General features: G+C 47.6%; 1 protein-coding gene and 1 long non-coding RNA gene across 3 annotated transcripts; one reads left to right on the top strand and one right to left on the bottom strand.

Annotated features, from left to right (window-relative positions):
* Positions 1–4,979: 4,979 nt before the first annotated feature.
* On the bottom strand, positions 4,980–12,626 carry OSR2 (odd-skipped related transciption factor 2). 2 transcript variants are annotated; one of them, XM_086336070.1, is made up of 4 exons: positions 12,247–12,626; positions 7,494–8,268; positions 6,310–6,409; positions 4,980–5,559 (listed from the first exon to the last, which is right to left on the bottom strand). In XM_086336070.1, exons 2-4 carry the CDS (start codon positions 8,147–8,149, stop codon positions 5,377–5,379), a joined length of 939 nt encoding a protein of 312 aa, XP_086192196.1. In that variant the 5' UTR covers positions 8,150–8,268; positions 12,247–12,626; the 3' UTR covers positions 4,980–5,376. The 2 variants fall into 2 exon arrangements, with proteins under 2 accessions (XP_086192196.1, XP_086192197.1); XM_086336071.1 differs by having other exon boundaries at positions 4,980–5,477.
* Positions 12,016–14,096, top strand: LOC147359105 (uncharacterized). The gene is made up of 2 exons (XR_015140530.1): positions 12,016–12,533; positions 13,652–14,096. It is a non-coding gene; the product is annotated as an uncharacterized LOC147359105 (long non-coding RNA).
* The last annotated feature ends 564 nt before the right edge of the window (positions 14,097–14,660 follow it).

The following is a 14,660-nucleotide window of genomic DNA, read 5'->3' as shown; positions in this document are numbered from 1 at the left end:
TATATGGTTTATCCCACTATCCAGAAGTAGAGCCTCCCAAGAAACTTTTCGTAAGAAATGGTGTACACCAAAGAAGCGGTTACCTTAACACACATCTTGCTAATGGATACACAGAATAAATTGAGATAAAGCCCAGATGCTCAGAGACACAGTTCAAAGCTATGGAGGCTTGATGGTGAGATGCCGAGTCTAGTTCTCAGAGAAGAACCTTGTCGGTGCCATACTCCCTGCTTAGCGTGTGGCACTGTCTCTATAATAGCTCCTGCAAAACAAATGCTAAATGCTACTTTCACCTTTTTATGTAAAAGCAAAAATCCTCTTGGTATTTCTCTAGTTAGTGAAAACAGATACTGATGTCTTTGGGGAAAATAAAATGGAGTAAAGTAAAAGCAGGGGATATCTGTATATGTCCTTAAATATCCTGCTTTTATTACATAAGCATCTCCTAACATAAGGTTATTAATGGAAACTTCATTTTTAGCATCTGCTTAATATTCACAATAGTCAGTTCTCCTTTCTTCCTTACTGACAGAACTTAGGTTTTTCAGGCAGTCAAGATCTTTAGGGAAGGCTGGTTCCATTTGGTGGGCAGAATGTGAATTTTATTTGGTCTAAGTCAATCAGGGTGTAATTCTGTTCTCCTTGGTAGTGGTTGCCTGAGGAAGGAACAAGTGACCTAATTCCAGCCAATAAAATATGAGGGCAGGTATAGAGGTTGGATTTATAGGAGAGATTCTTAGTTCTTAAAAAGTGATAACAAGGGAAAGGTAACCCCCCTTTCTACCTATGAAATGTGTATGAGAAGGAAACACTGGAGCTGGTAGTTGGAGCTATTGCAGCCATGGTGTGGCCATGAAGGGAGCCAGCTACACACTGAAGATGGAAGAAGAGGGAAGTAGAAAGAACTGGGCTCTGGAAAATCTTGTCACTCCAATTAATCACACATCCTTGGGCCCTACCTTGAGACTTCTTGTTAGGTCAGAAAATAAATCCCCTATATTTTAAGCCCCTTTAAGTCGGGTTTTCTGTTTCTTGCAATAGAAAGCATCCTAACAGATATAGCATGATAATTTCCTAAAAATTTTCCTCTTTAGGCTACTTGTGTTACTTACAATTTTTCACTATCAGTTTTTTCAAAGAGAAAAAAGTTACATAGCTTAGATAGTAATTTGTGTTGGAGGGGGTGGGAAACAAGCAATAAAGAAAAGAAACAGGAATGAACTTGAAATATCTCAGGTCATCAAAGCTGAATCATTCTGAATCTCCACTCCCTTTATTGCTCATTGCTGTCAGCAGCGGTGGTTATCAGTGGCAAGTTACATTTCAGAAGGAAAAATTGGGAATACAATCTCAACATAACATGCTATTAAGGTGAACAGAAATACTCCTCTGAAATAGAAAAGCTATTCCTGTTTGTAGTGTTACAAGGCTGTATGAACTTTTTCTCTTTATTTTAATAAAATTACTTGGTCATAAGAAAGGCAACCTGTTATGCTGTGGTAATTCCCTTCTCATGTTAAAATTTACTGTAGGTTCTACACTGTTTAATCTAAACGCATCTAGTCTCTCCCACTGACAATATTCAAAACCTAATGTTTCCCAAGGGCCTTCCAGGGGTTGGCTGGGCCTTCCAGGGGTTGGCTGTACCTCCAGAATCAAAACTGGGGCAAGAGTCCCCAACTGAAATGATTTAAGTGAAGAAGTTCAGATGTCAATGCTAATATCTGACAAATGAACAGTAGAAGAAACCTCCAGTAACTGCCTCTGGTTTCATCACCAGTAGTGGTTGGGCCCATTTATAACTTGAGAATTTAAATTTGTTTACTTCTTAAATATTTAGTTGTCTTAGAGTCAAATTTTGGAAAGGTTCCTCATGTAAGAAAGGATATGCCTGTGCAAAATAACAATTTTAATCATTGCATTTATCAAGCACTAGTAATAAATACAATGACTTATATTTCAATATTAGCAACAATAACACATTCAGAATATAACAACTGATTACAATGGAATTCATTTATAGAACTTATATTTAAAATCCCACACACAGATTACAAAATGAGACTAAAGTCACAACTAAATACTTCACTGTTGTTCGTAAAGTTCTTCAGCACTGCGGTTATGACTCGTGACATTTCCCACTCCTGGCCAGAGGCCAGGAGTATTGATTCATAAGTTGACTATGGTAGAGGGTGTAAGGAACGCAGGCTAATCTAAAACTCAAATAATGACTCTTTTCCAAACCAAAAAAATACCCAGCAAATCAATTTCATAAGCTACACGGTATCACTTCCCCTATGAGGTCTCATAAGTTTGTCTCATCCAAGAATCATTTCCTGCTTATGGTGACGTGCAAAGAAGAAGAAAACAAAACTCCAAATGCAGGGAGGAACCCACTGTTCAAAAGTTCACCTGTCATCATCCAGAATGTGAAAAGAGTCTACACTGAGGCTGTTCCCTTCTGAATCTAGATGGATGCTGGATGTAAGAGTCCAGATTGAGGAGAACCATTAATTTAAGCCCTATTTATAGATTTTTAAAAATTATTTAAGTAGTTTAGATTCCAAAAATGAGGACTTCTCTGGTGGTCCAGTGGTTGAGAATCCACCTGCCAATTCAGGGGACACAGGTTCAATCCCTGATCTGGGAAGATCCCACATGCCATGGAACAACTAAGCCTGTATACCATGACTATTGAGTCTGTGCTCTAGGGCCCACACACCACAACCACTGAAGCCCCTCCTTCCGAGAGCTTGTGCTCGGCAACAAGAGAAGCCACTGCAGTGAGTGGCCTGAGCACCACAGTGGAAGCGCATCCCCTACTCTCCCCAACTATGGAAAAGATCACAGCAGTAAAGACCCAGCACAGACATAAATAAATAAATAAATCTTAAAAAAAAAAAAAAGGATTCCAAAAACGAGCTGCTAGATATAGAAGGACAGAAACTGATCAAAAAAGTCATTGGAAACTATTAATAGCATAGGGCTTGGCACATGAAAAGCACATAATAAACTTTTGTTAAGGAAGTGACTGCATAAATACATTTTAAATGTATTTACCTGAATTTTGATAGTGTGTATATGGAAAGGGAAATTGCTTTCTCCACCTTCTCTATTTTTCCTCATTCACTATTGATTCCCACCTCCCCCCCCTCCTTTTTTTTTCAATAAAAATAAATGGAGAGGAAGAGTATTCTGGTTGCACCTGTCTGTATTTCCCTGTGACAGGGACTTCAAGGATATGCCTGAGCTTGGAAACGAGCAAGGGTCAACCTCTGATAATTCGACTGAACCCTGTGCTGTGGAACCGTGCTGCTGGGAGTCAGTTGGGGTGGGTGGGGCAGCAAGACTGACTACATGGAAAAAGCCTGCTGGATTAGGGGAGCTCCAGGGACAGTCAATGTGTAACCCTGCCCTGAAGTATTCAAATCTTCTGTGCCAAGGTGGGCAGGATCTTGAGGGAGTAGGGGTAGGGAGGTCACCGAGTTAATTCTGTACAAACAAAAGAAGACAAACAGTTTCATTCCTCCGAATACCACACACACGTGCACCCCCTCACTCCATCCCCGCCCCCTCTCCTCCGCAACGCCCTTTGGGCCCATCCCTTGTTGAGAAACGCATTTGTGTGAGCATTAGACACACAGGCTTAGCGAGTGGACATTTTGTGGGAGAGAACTCATCTCCCGTAAGAAGAAGAAGGGACTTCTGACCGGCACCCGTGCAAAGTGAACCGTGGGTCAGGAACACTTTTTGAGACTTCCTTGTAAGTTGTTTTGAACAAGGCATAGGTGAGAAATTTTGAGTCTGGTCCTCAAATCCCTACCCCTTAGGATTCTAAGGTAGAAACTTAGGGCATTTTGCCTGGTATCTCCCTGAAGATGAAACATGCCATGCCCACACAAATACACAAATGGAAAAAAAAAAATCTGAGGATACTTAACTCACCCTGTTGCTCAGTATTCAAGTTTGTGAGGATAGGGCCACTGGGCCCAGGTTCCTCTGATAGTCCCTCTTTAGGTGCAATTCTGTCCCTTTTGGTCTCTGCAGTAGTACTACCATTTGTATCCAAATCCTTCCACTCAGGTCCTAAGAGGTTGTCATATTCTTAGTGTCACATACTAGTGTCATATTCCCCAGGAACCATTTGGGAAAGAACTGAAGTGCCTCAGAAGGTGATTACATATTTGGCCTGAGCTCTATACACAGAATAACCTGTACTTCTGGCATATTCCCAGGAACAAAAGGCCAACTAGTGATGGAAACCTTGCTAGTGACCTCAGTCAGTTTGCTTTGCAGATAAATCTGAACCTTCTAGAAGAAAAGGTCTTCACTCTTGGGGAAAAAATAATTCTGTGCAAATATAGCTAAGTAGTTTCTCTTTTCTCGTCTTGTTCCCCATCTTCTGAAGCTTGTACCTGCCTGTATTCTTCTGTAGGAGGATCTGAGACTTCTCCCCCAAAGGCGGGGTAAAGTCTGTCTAAGAGCCAAATCATAGTGTTCAAAGTCTAATGGTAAGAGAAGTTGCCCATCATAAACCATTACAATAGGTCAAGGACTTCTAAAAGTGAAGTGGTGAGAAACTCCCTTCTTTTTCCTTATGCTTCTTCCCACCTTGTGCTTTCAAGTGGGTTCAGTTATTGGAGTTGCTGGTTACTAACAGTGATAATTATACTTTTACTAAAGGAATAATACACAAGGAATCAGAATAAACAAAAAAGGAGAAAAACCTCAGAGGTATCAATTTTAATATCTTCAAAAGCCAGAATGACAGCGCAGTTGACCAGTTCCAAAATGCCTAAAAGGGAAGCACTAAAAGGGAAGAGATGACGTTTCCGTAAGAGGATTGTGAGAAGTCTTATTTAAAAAAAAACCTCGGGATAAAGAATGCCCTTCAATACGGAATATTTCAGAGACACACCACGCCTCCAGAATCCAGAGGAAAAACAGAAGTCAAATAGCAAGACACTTTTGCAGGAGTGTTGAAACAAACAAGAAAACATTTTTATTTTGAAAATACAGTCTTTAAAGATAAATTTGGCTTCCATTTCCCATACCTAGGTGCATCCAACAAGGTACAAAAACAGACAAAACAAAACAACGAAACAGAGACCCTCGACATTATGTACAGAGCTCTAAAATGAGCTGTGAATATCTACAAGAAACTAGCATATGCGCTTTGTGAAAGGATGTACTTGTGTGGCTTTCTACAGTTCTCAGTCCTGGGAAGGAGAGTTAACCCCCTGAAGCTGCAGGTGTGGCTGCAGCCAGGGAAGAGCTGGGGTCAGTGAAGGGTTGGGGACGGGCCCCCTCGGGTGGGAGGCTGGAGAGGTGTCTGGGGAGGGGGGCGGCGGCGGCCCGGACAGATCCGGGGCTTCTCTAGAAGTCCTGCCGCGGGGTGTGAGTCAGGCTGTGCCGCCGCAGATCACAGTTTCGCCTGAACACTTTGCCGCACTGCTCGCAGCTGTAGGGCTTGATGTCTGTATGGGTGAGAAGGTGAGTTTTCAGATTACTTCTCTGATTAAAGGTTCTTCCACATGTGGGACATTTGTGTGGAGATTCCTGTTCAGATGTGAAGCAAGCAAAGGATTAATCCTTCACACCAACACGGCACCCTCCTCAACAGTCTCTGTCTTATCGGCATCACAAGCGTTAACAGAACACGCGCCCGACAACAAAGAGGGGACTGGCAGCAACAAAGCTGTGCTCCTAATCCTCCAATCACGAAAACACAGGCAGGGGCACACACAGGGGCCTGATCACACTGATAACCACCGGTGGCCACTGCTGTGGGCTTTGTGATTTACATTTCATCTCCATGTCATAGGCAGGAAAGGGGGGAAGGAAAAACTCTAATCCTCTCTTAAGGAACGACATTCTCCCGGGTAATAATGCCCCTCTTTGGTGCAAAATTAAACTATTCCTCAATGTTCTGAAAACTACAAATTATGAGGCTCCTGGGAGAGAGAGCGTATGGGATTTCACCATGCCTCCATTATCGAAATTACCTTTATTTCCTCCCAAACACGAAAGCTTTAAATGCAGGGCACATCAGGTGAAAAAAGAAATAAAATTCTAAAATTAGTATTTAGAACAATGAGAGTGGCCTCTTCTTTAAGAAAAACACATACATGTTTTTTGTTAAATAAAATTAATTTCATGTATAAAAAAATTGAGTGTTGCTTTCTCCACCTAGAAAACTGATCTAAATAGAGCTTTTTATGAGAAAGAGCCTGCCATTGAACACCTTTTGTAGAGCAAAAATGATAAAACAGAACCAGTCACTGCTTTAAAACAAGAAAACAAACTTACCTGCATATGTAAAGTTTTGTGAACAGCTAGAGTTCTAGACTGACAAAATCCTTTCCCGCACTCCTGACATTTGAAGGGCTTCTCTTTGGAATGGATATACCTGAAAATCAACATAAGGTCTCATTGAAATGGCTTTACCACCACTGTGAGGAGTTTCTTTTGACAATTGCTTTAAATGAAATCATGGGGGGCGGGGGGAGAAAAAGGATTTCCATTATTTTTGTTTTTACATTTTTTCTCCCCTGTATAATTCTGTTTATAGTTAACCTCAACTAACAGACTCTTCAGAACATTCACCGGACGCCGGCTTTATCTACACTTGATCGCCCTCTCTGGTGTATCCTGGAGCTTGAAGCCCTGCCGAATGAGCTCTTTCTGGCCTCTGCGGCTCTCTCTGAGATTTAAAGTGGTCAAATCAGGATGTAAGGCAAGGCTGAGTTTAGGGGGACCAATTTTAGCGAACCCCTTGGAAGCCGCGGAGGATCCCTACAGAAGTCCTACTTTGGGGTAACAGCAGCAAGTAGAGTCCAGGGAACAGATACTGTCATCCCCACTCCTGGGAAGTCCCTCCCCCACGCCCCCTCCCCGAGGAAAACACTGACATTATGGTATTTCTTCAATTGCCTTTGATTAATGCGGAGCTGAGAGTGTGGAGGGGATGTGGGGAGCTGTCCCTAAATTCTGTAATCTCAAGAACCCCGCAAATAAGTTTAAAAGAAAGGTTGCTAAGGCAGGCTCTGGGGTGCACCTAGGGACCAGTCAGGGAAGGGAGGAAACCAAGCTGAGGTGGCCACCATAGATTAACAGAAACGGTCCTAGGGCAGGTGGTACATGGAGCACCAGAGAAGGTCTTCCAGGCTCCTGGGCTCTACCTGCCCCACCTCCTAAGGTCTACCTGGTGGAAACTGGAAAACCGCTCCCGGAACCAAGAGCAACCCAGCAGATTTTAATTACCAAAGGATGGGACAACCCTCCCTCATCCCAAACAAGACACTGCAGCAGGGGTCCCTGCTGAGGAAAAAGGTAAAGGTTGGGGGTTGGTTACAGCTGGATGGGAAGGGCTTTGGTGGGGAATATAGTCTAGTTCCAAGAGGATTTTAGTGACACTTGGAATGTCTATCAAAACTCGATATTCTGGATAAATTGTCTTCCCCTCCCCAGGCCACCCTCCTTCCCCACCTTACCTGTGATCCCGCAAGTGATCTTGCCTCCGGAAAGCCTTGTGGCAGATGTCACAAGTGTACGGCCTCTCGTCGGTGTGGGTCCTCTCGTGGATGAGCAGGTTGTAGGATTTGGTAAAGTGTCTGCCGCAAAACTTGCAGATAAACTCTTTTTTCGTTTTGGAGGGCAACCTCCCTCGGGAGGGCTTTCTGTCCGGAGTCAATTTATTGAGGCCGGAGATGGGGCTCCCCAAGCCCGGGCTCAGCTTGCTCAGGTCTGCTATTTTAGGGGGATCCTCTTGCGTGGCGGCCACGGCCAAGTTGGCAAAGTCAAAACGGGGCCGGTCCTTGTGCAGGGCCGGGAGGACGTGGGCAATGGCTCCCTGCTTGGGGTGGAAGAGGTGGGTGGTAAAGGGCAGAGCCGGAAAGGAGAAGCGGGCATCCACAAGGCCCTGCGCCGCCGCCATCTCGGTGATGGTGGAGCGGGTGATTTCGTGCACGTTGGGGTACCCCAGAGTCCAGTGGTTCATGTGCATGGTCTGCACGGCGCTGAGACCGTACAGGCCCTGCAGGTGGTCCACCGCGGCAGGGAAGGTGTTCACGGCCTGCAGGAAGGAGTAATTGGTGAGCTGCAGCGATGGGTGGAGCGGAATGGGCGCCGGCAGGGCCTTGCTCCCCATTTTCCGGGATGTTGCAGGGCGGGGGTAGCCACCCCTTTTTTCCAGGACTCAGAGGAGGATGGGCGTGGGGCTCCGGCGAAAACCCAGACAACGGCACGCGAAGAGAGTCCTAAAGATGGCTGGGGGACAGAGGGGAAAGTCGTGACTATTATCCAAGACCGCTTGGTCTGTCCCTTGGCGCCGCGTGGGCTTCCACACCTTCCTTCTAAGACCCCCTCCCCACCCACCCCAAGGCCCCCCTAAAAGGAGGGGACCTTGGCGCGCCTGCCGGGCGAGTTGACACCAGGCTCAAGCTCAATCCCGAGGGCCAGGGTGTCAGGCGTGGTCGCCGGCGAGAGCGAGTGGCCCGTGGGAAGATCGGATTCCGGGCACGCGCGGATTCCAGGAGCCGGAGACCCGGGCGGGGTAGGAAGAAAGATGAGCGGGGGGACTCCAGGCGGCACCCAGCCCGGCCCACCCACCCACTACCCGGTGGGGCGAAGCTTGGTCATCCCTGGCCCGGCCGAGCCTCAGTCGCACCGAGCCTCCGAGGTCCCAGGAGACGGTGCGTCGTGGGTCGGACCCGGGCTTGAGGGCCCCGCTCGGCCGGAACGGCTCCTACCGCCGTGCCCGAGACCGCGGCCGGGCCGCCGTTCCTGCGCTTGCCCCGGACCGCGCCGGAGGTGTGGGTGCGCAGCCCGGGGACGCTTTGCGCTCCTGGGCTGCCTGGCCCTCGGAGGGGCCGCCTTGCCCGGGGCTGACCTCAGAGGTTTTCTTTTTCCTTCCTCTGCCTTGGTCCCATTTATCAGCGGTGACGGGCCACAGGAAAGAAAAGTGACACCTCGGGGCCAGTGAGGCCTGGAATCGCCCCCTCCTCCTTCCCAGGGGCCGTCCCCTCCCACCCCCCACCAAGATCCCTTCCAGATGGTTCGGGCTCAGACAGGGAGGGTAGGGGGGGTGGCTGAGGCCAGAGCCCGTTCTCCCAGACCCAGCGCCCAGCTCTCGGGAGTACCCGAGCGCCTCTCGATCTGGCCCCCGGAGCGGCTCCTACACCCGGGAGGCCCCAGGAAAAGAGAAGACCGGGTTCCCTGGGGAGGAAAAGGCAAGGAGCAGCAGGCGAGCCGCTCTGCCAGCCCGACGGAAGCTTGTTTATCGGCCTGCAGTAGAGGGCGACGCTGCTTCTGCCCCTGGGAAGCCCGCCCGGGTCGTCCGCCTTGGGCCTAAACAGGGAGCACGCGCTTGCCTCTCCCTGCGCCCCCAATGGCAAAGCGGAGGTCTGGTTTCAGACCCCGTTTCCCGCGGCGCCTCACCTGCTTTCAGGGCAGGCCCACTTTCTCCCACCGCCAGCCCTCTTTTTAGCAGCCAGGGGTGCCAGCTCGGCGGCCCGGCACCAGCCTCTGAAGGCGGCTCCCCAGGTGCGGGCGTCACAAGCTAAGCGCTTTGCCTGGAGAGGTGCAGGCAGGCCTGTCTGAGCCATCAAGCTTTACGCCCGGCTTTTGAACCCAGCAGGAAGATGGGAGACTCTGTTCAGACTTCATTGCGCACTAGCCCTTTCTGCGCCTAAATGTCCCTCTCTAGTGTTGGAGAAGAGTTGCCTGTGGCTCTTTCTGAGGGCAGGCTTAGGGGGCTGCGCTAATGACACAGCGCTCCGGCCAGGCAGAATCTGACGGCCTCCACGAGGGCCCACACCTTCCCTCCCTCCTCCGTTTGAAACGACTGGGAGACAGCGATTTATTAACGAACCGCTTCTGCCTGGTGGTATGCGGTCTGGGAGTTGAGGTCGGGAGTTAATGAGAGGTGTGTAACAGTCAGGGGGTCTCAGTCAGACCGTTCAACCGAAACTGTAAACCTCCATTAGTAATAAACTTTCCCACCACAAATCACAATTCATTTTTCTTCAGTGGCAACCCTCAAGCCCTCTCCTAGAGAGGTAGGGGGGAAAAAAGGATTCTACTAACATCTCTGGTAATCTGATTGTTTTCCTCTTGCATTAAAAATAATAAGTTACACCTTTATTTCCTTCCTTTTGCATAAGGAGGATTTTCTAGAGATTCAAAATATTATTTTTCCCCTAGTATTAAAAAGTGGCCTCCCCACATAGAGAGGAAACCCAAATTATTATTTGGGTGTATTCCCAGACTGGATTTCTTAGAAATAAATACAGGAGGCAAAGTGCAATTCCCACCACATTCTCCTGGTAAGTATGTGCATGTGTGTGGGGTGTGTTGTCGACTGAAGGAATAGCATGACTTATGAGTTTGATTCCAAATGCATAAAGTGAACTCTGCCGTAAAGGTTACATGTTAATTCTGCCAGCAGAAACTTGAGAGCCATCTTCCTTCCCTTTTCACTGAATGGTTTATAACCCAAATTATTGCCTCTGTTATAATTCAACTTCATGGTGGCACAAAAGCGCTGTTTCATAGTATGTGTTCGTTTTGATTTGCAGGACAAATAGTTTCTTCATAGAAGACAAAAAGCAAGGCCTTCATAAACAGAACCACCCTAAATATTCATTAAACATTTTTCGCATAATTAGGGAGTTCAGGTTTTCACTCTCCTGCTGAGTAGTTGGAAATATATGTCAAAAGATACTTGAAGTCAATGCAGAGATCTAAAGTACTTTCGTTTTTGTCTAGAGCTGAGCATGTAGTTCTCACACTCAGTTTCAAGCAATAACAGCCATCATCTGCTGTCACTTCTTCACCACCCCGTTCCGAAACATTGGTTACTTTTAATTTTGCAAGGAAAGAAACTTAAACCAACGAAAAGACATAAATATTACAGTGGAATTGAGGCTTGTTTTCTTTCATCGGTCTTCTTCACAAGAAATTTCCAGACATGTACAGAAGTTTTGTAAAATTTAGCTCACTGGCTGTCAACAAGTGAGAGGTGCACATACTAATTTCAGTACAATGAAGCCTTCAAAACACTGGAGGGGAAAAAATGGTCATTCGATAAGGAGTCTCGCTCTTTGGTAATGTGTTATTACACTGAATTATCTAAAAATAATATACAGTCAGGGGTCATCTGCTAAAACCTGTGGGTTGGTGTCTGAGAGAAATGACTGATGGCTCCACAGGCTCGCTGAATTTCAGCCCAAGCCACAATAGAATTTTACGTTAATCAGAGAGCTATACTTCAAGTAGATTTAAGAGATCATTTAAAAAAAAAGAAAGAAAGAAAATAAAAATGGCCAGACTGGGTCAGGTGAACAGAGAGAAACCACCGCGAAGTTCCTGCCCCTTCGCTGCGTCTCTGCCTTCCCAAGGAGTTAATTAAATTAAGATGCCTTCCGCATAATCTGGGTTCTGTTTCTCTCTGCTCCCTCGCTCCCCCTGCATGAGTAATTTTCTTGTTCTGCTCGGGACTGCAGTTTGTTTAGCAGAGAAAGTAGCTGTCTGCACCGTTTGGCTCCGGGAAACTCCAGCCCTCTTTTGTTCCCCTGCTAACAGGTAGGCAGACAGAGCCAGCGCACCCTCCACAAACACCTTTTTCTCCCTCCTCATTCTACAGATGCAACACCTTTCTCCGTTGCTATTTCTCGAGAATCCCAGCGTTTAAACCCCAGGGGGATTTGCCTTCTGCCCGCCTCCGCCAGGACTGGAGGGTGGGAAGAAAATCAAAAGGCCGGCACAAGGTTGGAGAATTATCTAGGACTGAACCATTACTTTTCTCCTGAAACGCGCTGGCTCGGCAGGCACCGTGTGTCTCGGCCCGTCCGCGCTGCCGCGGCTGCCGCGGGACGGCTGCCCCCTGCTCTGGAATACTATGGCAGGGTAAGGGGGGAAAAAAAGAGGTGGGGGTGGGTGTTGTGGGGTTTTATCTCAAAGTATGTAGATCAGCTTTTAGAAGAAGCTTTGCGGAGGGCTTCGATTCAGTGTTGCAAAACAAAACTAAAAACAGTATGCGAAAGCGCGTGTTGTTGCGTGTTATCTGGGAGTGGCGAGCCTGGGATCCCATAAAGTGAAAAATACAATGCCCCAGGAATGCATCCATGTGATTTCTTTTACCCGAGTTCGGAACTTGTGGCACGCCGGACCGAGACTCGGAGCGCCCCGGCTGCAGCCTGCTTTCCTTAGGGCGGCTGCAGCCCCCTTCCCATAGTGGACACTTACCTCCAGCAGAAAGGTCCGCCTGGGCAGCGCCACTCAGACCTGGTCCAGGCAGTGAGGCGCACAGCTTGGAAAGGTCATTGGTTCCACGCCGGCCAAACTGCTTTTTCTGCGCGGAGTCCCGGGAGCAGCGGACATGATCTGGAGGACGACGGGCAGCCAAACCGAGAGCGGATCCTCGTCTTCGTCTGTGGACTTAGAATGTGCAAGGACCCGGGGATGGTAGAAGCTCGCCCTCAGCGCTCGCCTGGAACCTCGCGCCCCCGCGAACCTCTCGCCGCCGACTCCGGGTAAGGTCGGAGCCTGCAGCCTCGCAGGGCCATCACCCTCCAGCAGCAGCGAGCGCGCCGAGCTCTGTCCCCGCCCGCGTCCCTCCCCAGGCTGCCCGCGGCCGGCAGACTCCAGCTTTAGTAGCGGCCCCGCCTCCCCTTCGGGCGGGCGTCCCGCCGCCTCGCGGGGCCCCCTGCGCCCAGGCTCCGCCTCCGCGCCCGGCGCCCGCTAATGGTCCACTCTGTTTACTTGTGTTTGGATAGCAACTGAGTCTTAAAGGCACAGGTTTGCTCGAGGTTCCCCTGTTACACAGGCAGAGCCGAGGCGACGCGGTTCAAAACTCACACAAACACAACGCCCGGCCCCTTCCTTCTCGGTGCCACTTTTCCTTATAACATTAGAAGCTGCACAATTGGCTTTCTGCCTTCCGAAGACCCCCGCCGAGAAACCCAAAGGGCATTTTTGTAGCTTTACTTGGCGCGCTCGCAGCGTTAATTTCCACATCTTAACACGTTTAACATAACTACCTTCTTCATAGGTAAAACCAGTCACTTTTAGATTGTATTCTCCAGCATATATCACCCTTCCCCCAATTTTAAATACAGTTTTGCACATACTTATGGTCAATTATGACTGTATGGGTAGTCTGTTTTCCCCTGCTGTTTTCAAAACGAAGTTTGTTTATAGAGGTGACAATTGACTAATTTCGTAATTACCTTAAAGACATATGTGGAATATCCCAGGAGAAATTTCTCCCAAAATTTAAGCTTTAATCAGTCAGTGTACATTTCATAAGCAGTTAACCAACTTGGTTAAAGGGGTGGGCATCTGCAACCCATTGGCAAACAATAAAGAATCCATCTGGAATGGGTGAAGAGCAATCATTTAAAATATTTAGGAAAATACTATTCCAGCGTCTCAAACGTGTACATCTTCATTCCCAGCAAAAAAAAAAAAAAAGAGTTCATTGTTCAGTCGCCAGGAAACTTAATCGAATTTGAAGTGTAGTGATACATTTTTTCAGGTTCTTCTAAAGATTTGGTCTTGTGTGAGTGTAATTGCAGAACGCACTTCAGCTACTCTGGAAGTAGGGTGACCGAGTGACAGAAAGGGGATGACATACTCTCATTTTAAACAGCCTCTTTCCAGATGAGATCTGCCGAGCAACACTGAGCAAAACGCCCTTCGTCCCAGACGAGTTCGCCAGAGGCGATTTACATCAGCCCCCTGCAAGTCGGCGCTTTGAGGGGCACAGATCTTCAAGCCAAGAGGCAGTACAATTCAAAGGTGTTCCGCCAAAATATGGTTTTGAATGTGCCGCCCCAAATAATCTCAATTGTGCGGGGAAGTGGACACGTATAAGCAGAAGACTAAAAACTGTCAAAAGGTCAAACAGTGGTTGGGGAGCCACGCAGAAGCTACGGGTTATTATTTTATTTGGATATAATCTCTTCTATTTTATTTATGCAGAGGTGGGTACATTTTTTCGTTCCTTTGGTAAAACATAATTCAGAGATAGTAGATCTTTTTTTTTTCTTTCCAATTTCAAATTTGCAAAGATTAAAAAGTGAGCTTGGAATGAAGAGTGTTTAATATCTTTCAACATTTAACTGCTTCAATGTAGACTTAACCAACTGCGTGGAAGTACGGAATGCCTGAGTTTAGGACTTAAAAAAAAACACACACACACACACACGTTTTCCCTAGTGGATTCTATAGGGGTGCTTTCATTTTAGCGCTCAGTCCTGAGCCCCAGCCACGGGGGTGCCTGCGGTCCCCTCTCTCTAACCGCTTCATTCCTTCCCCAGCTTTTCTCAATTTGGAAGATCTGGAGGGAACTTTCTCTTCTTTCAGACCCCCAGGACACAACTCCCAGGGTGGTGACCTGAAGAGTGTTCCTACGCTTCATATTTCCTTTTCTGCAAGTGGAGGCCACTCCCCAGGGGTGGGCTTCACACCTTCCCTGTGTGTGTGTGTGTGTGTGTGTGTGTGTGTGTGTGTGTGTGTAAACTCCCCAGGGGTGGGCTTCACACCTTCCCACCGTGTGTGTGCGTGCGTGCGTGCGTGTGTGTGTGTGTGTGTGTGTGTAAACTCCCCAGGGGTGGGCTTCACACCTTCCCACTGTGTGTGTGTGTGTGTGTGTGTGT

This window comes from Bos grunniens, chromosome 14, assembly GCF_055505025.1.
Source record: "Bos grunniens cultivar Pamir isolate PY7600 chromosome 14, Bosgru_T2T1.0, whole genome shotgun sequence".
Taxonomy (NCBI): domain Eukaryota; kingdom Metazoa; phylum Chordata; class Mammalia; order Artiodactyla; family Bovidae; genus Bos; species Bos grunniens.
The sequence above is the reverse complement of the archived record's forward strand: the minus strand, read 5'-3'. Positions and strand labels throughout refer to the sequence as shown.

Excerpts from the sequence above, each read along its gene's own strand:
- OSR2 (XM_086336070.1), bottom strand. The coding sequence starts at position 8,149 with ATGGGGAGCAAGGCCCTGCCGGCGCCCATTCCGCTCCACCCATCGCTG. Across the intron at positions 6,410-7,493 it reads GATCACTTGCGGGATCACAG|GTATATCCATTCCAAAGAGA; the intron begins GTAAGGTGGGGA and ends GTTGATTTTCAG. Across the intron at positions 5,560-6,309 it reads ACAAAACTTTACATATGCAG|GAATCTCCACACAAATGTCC; the intron begins GTAAGTTTGTTT and ends ACATCTGAACAG.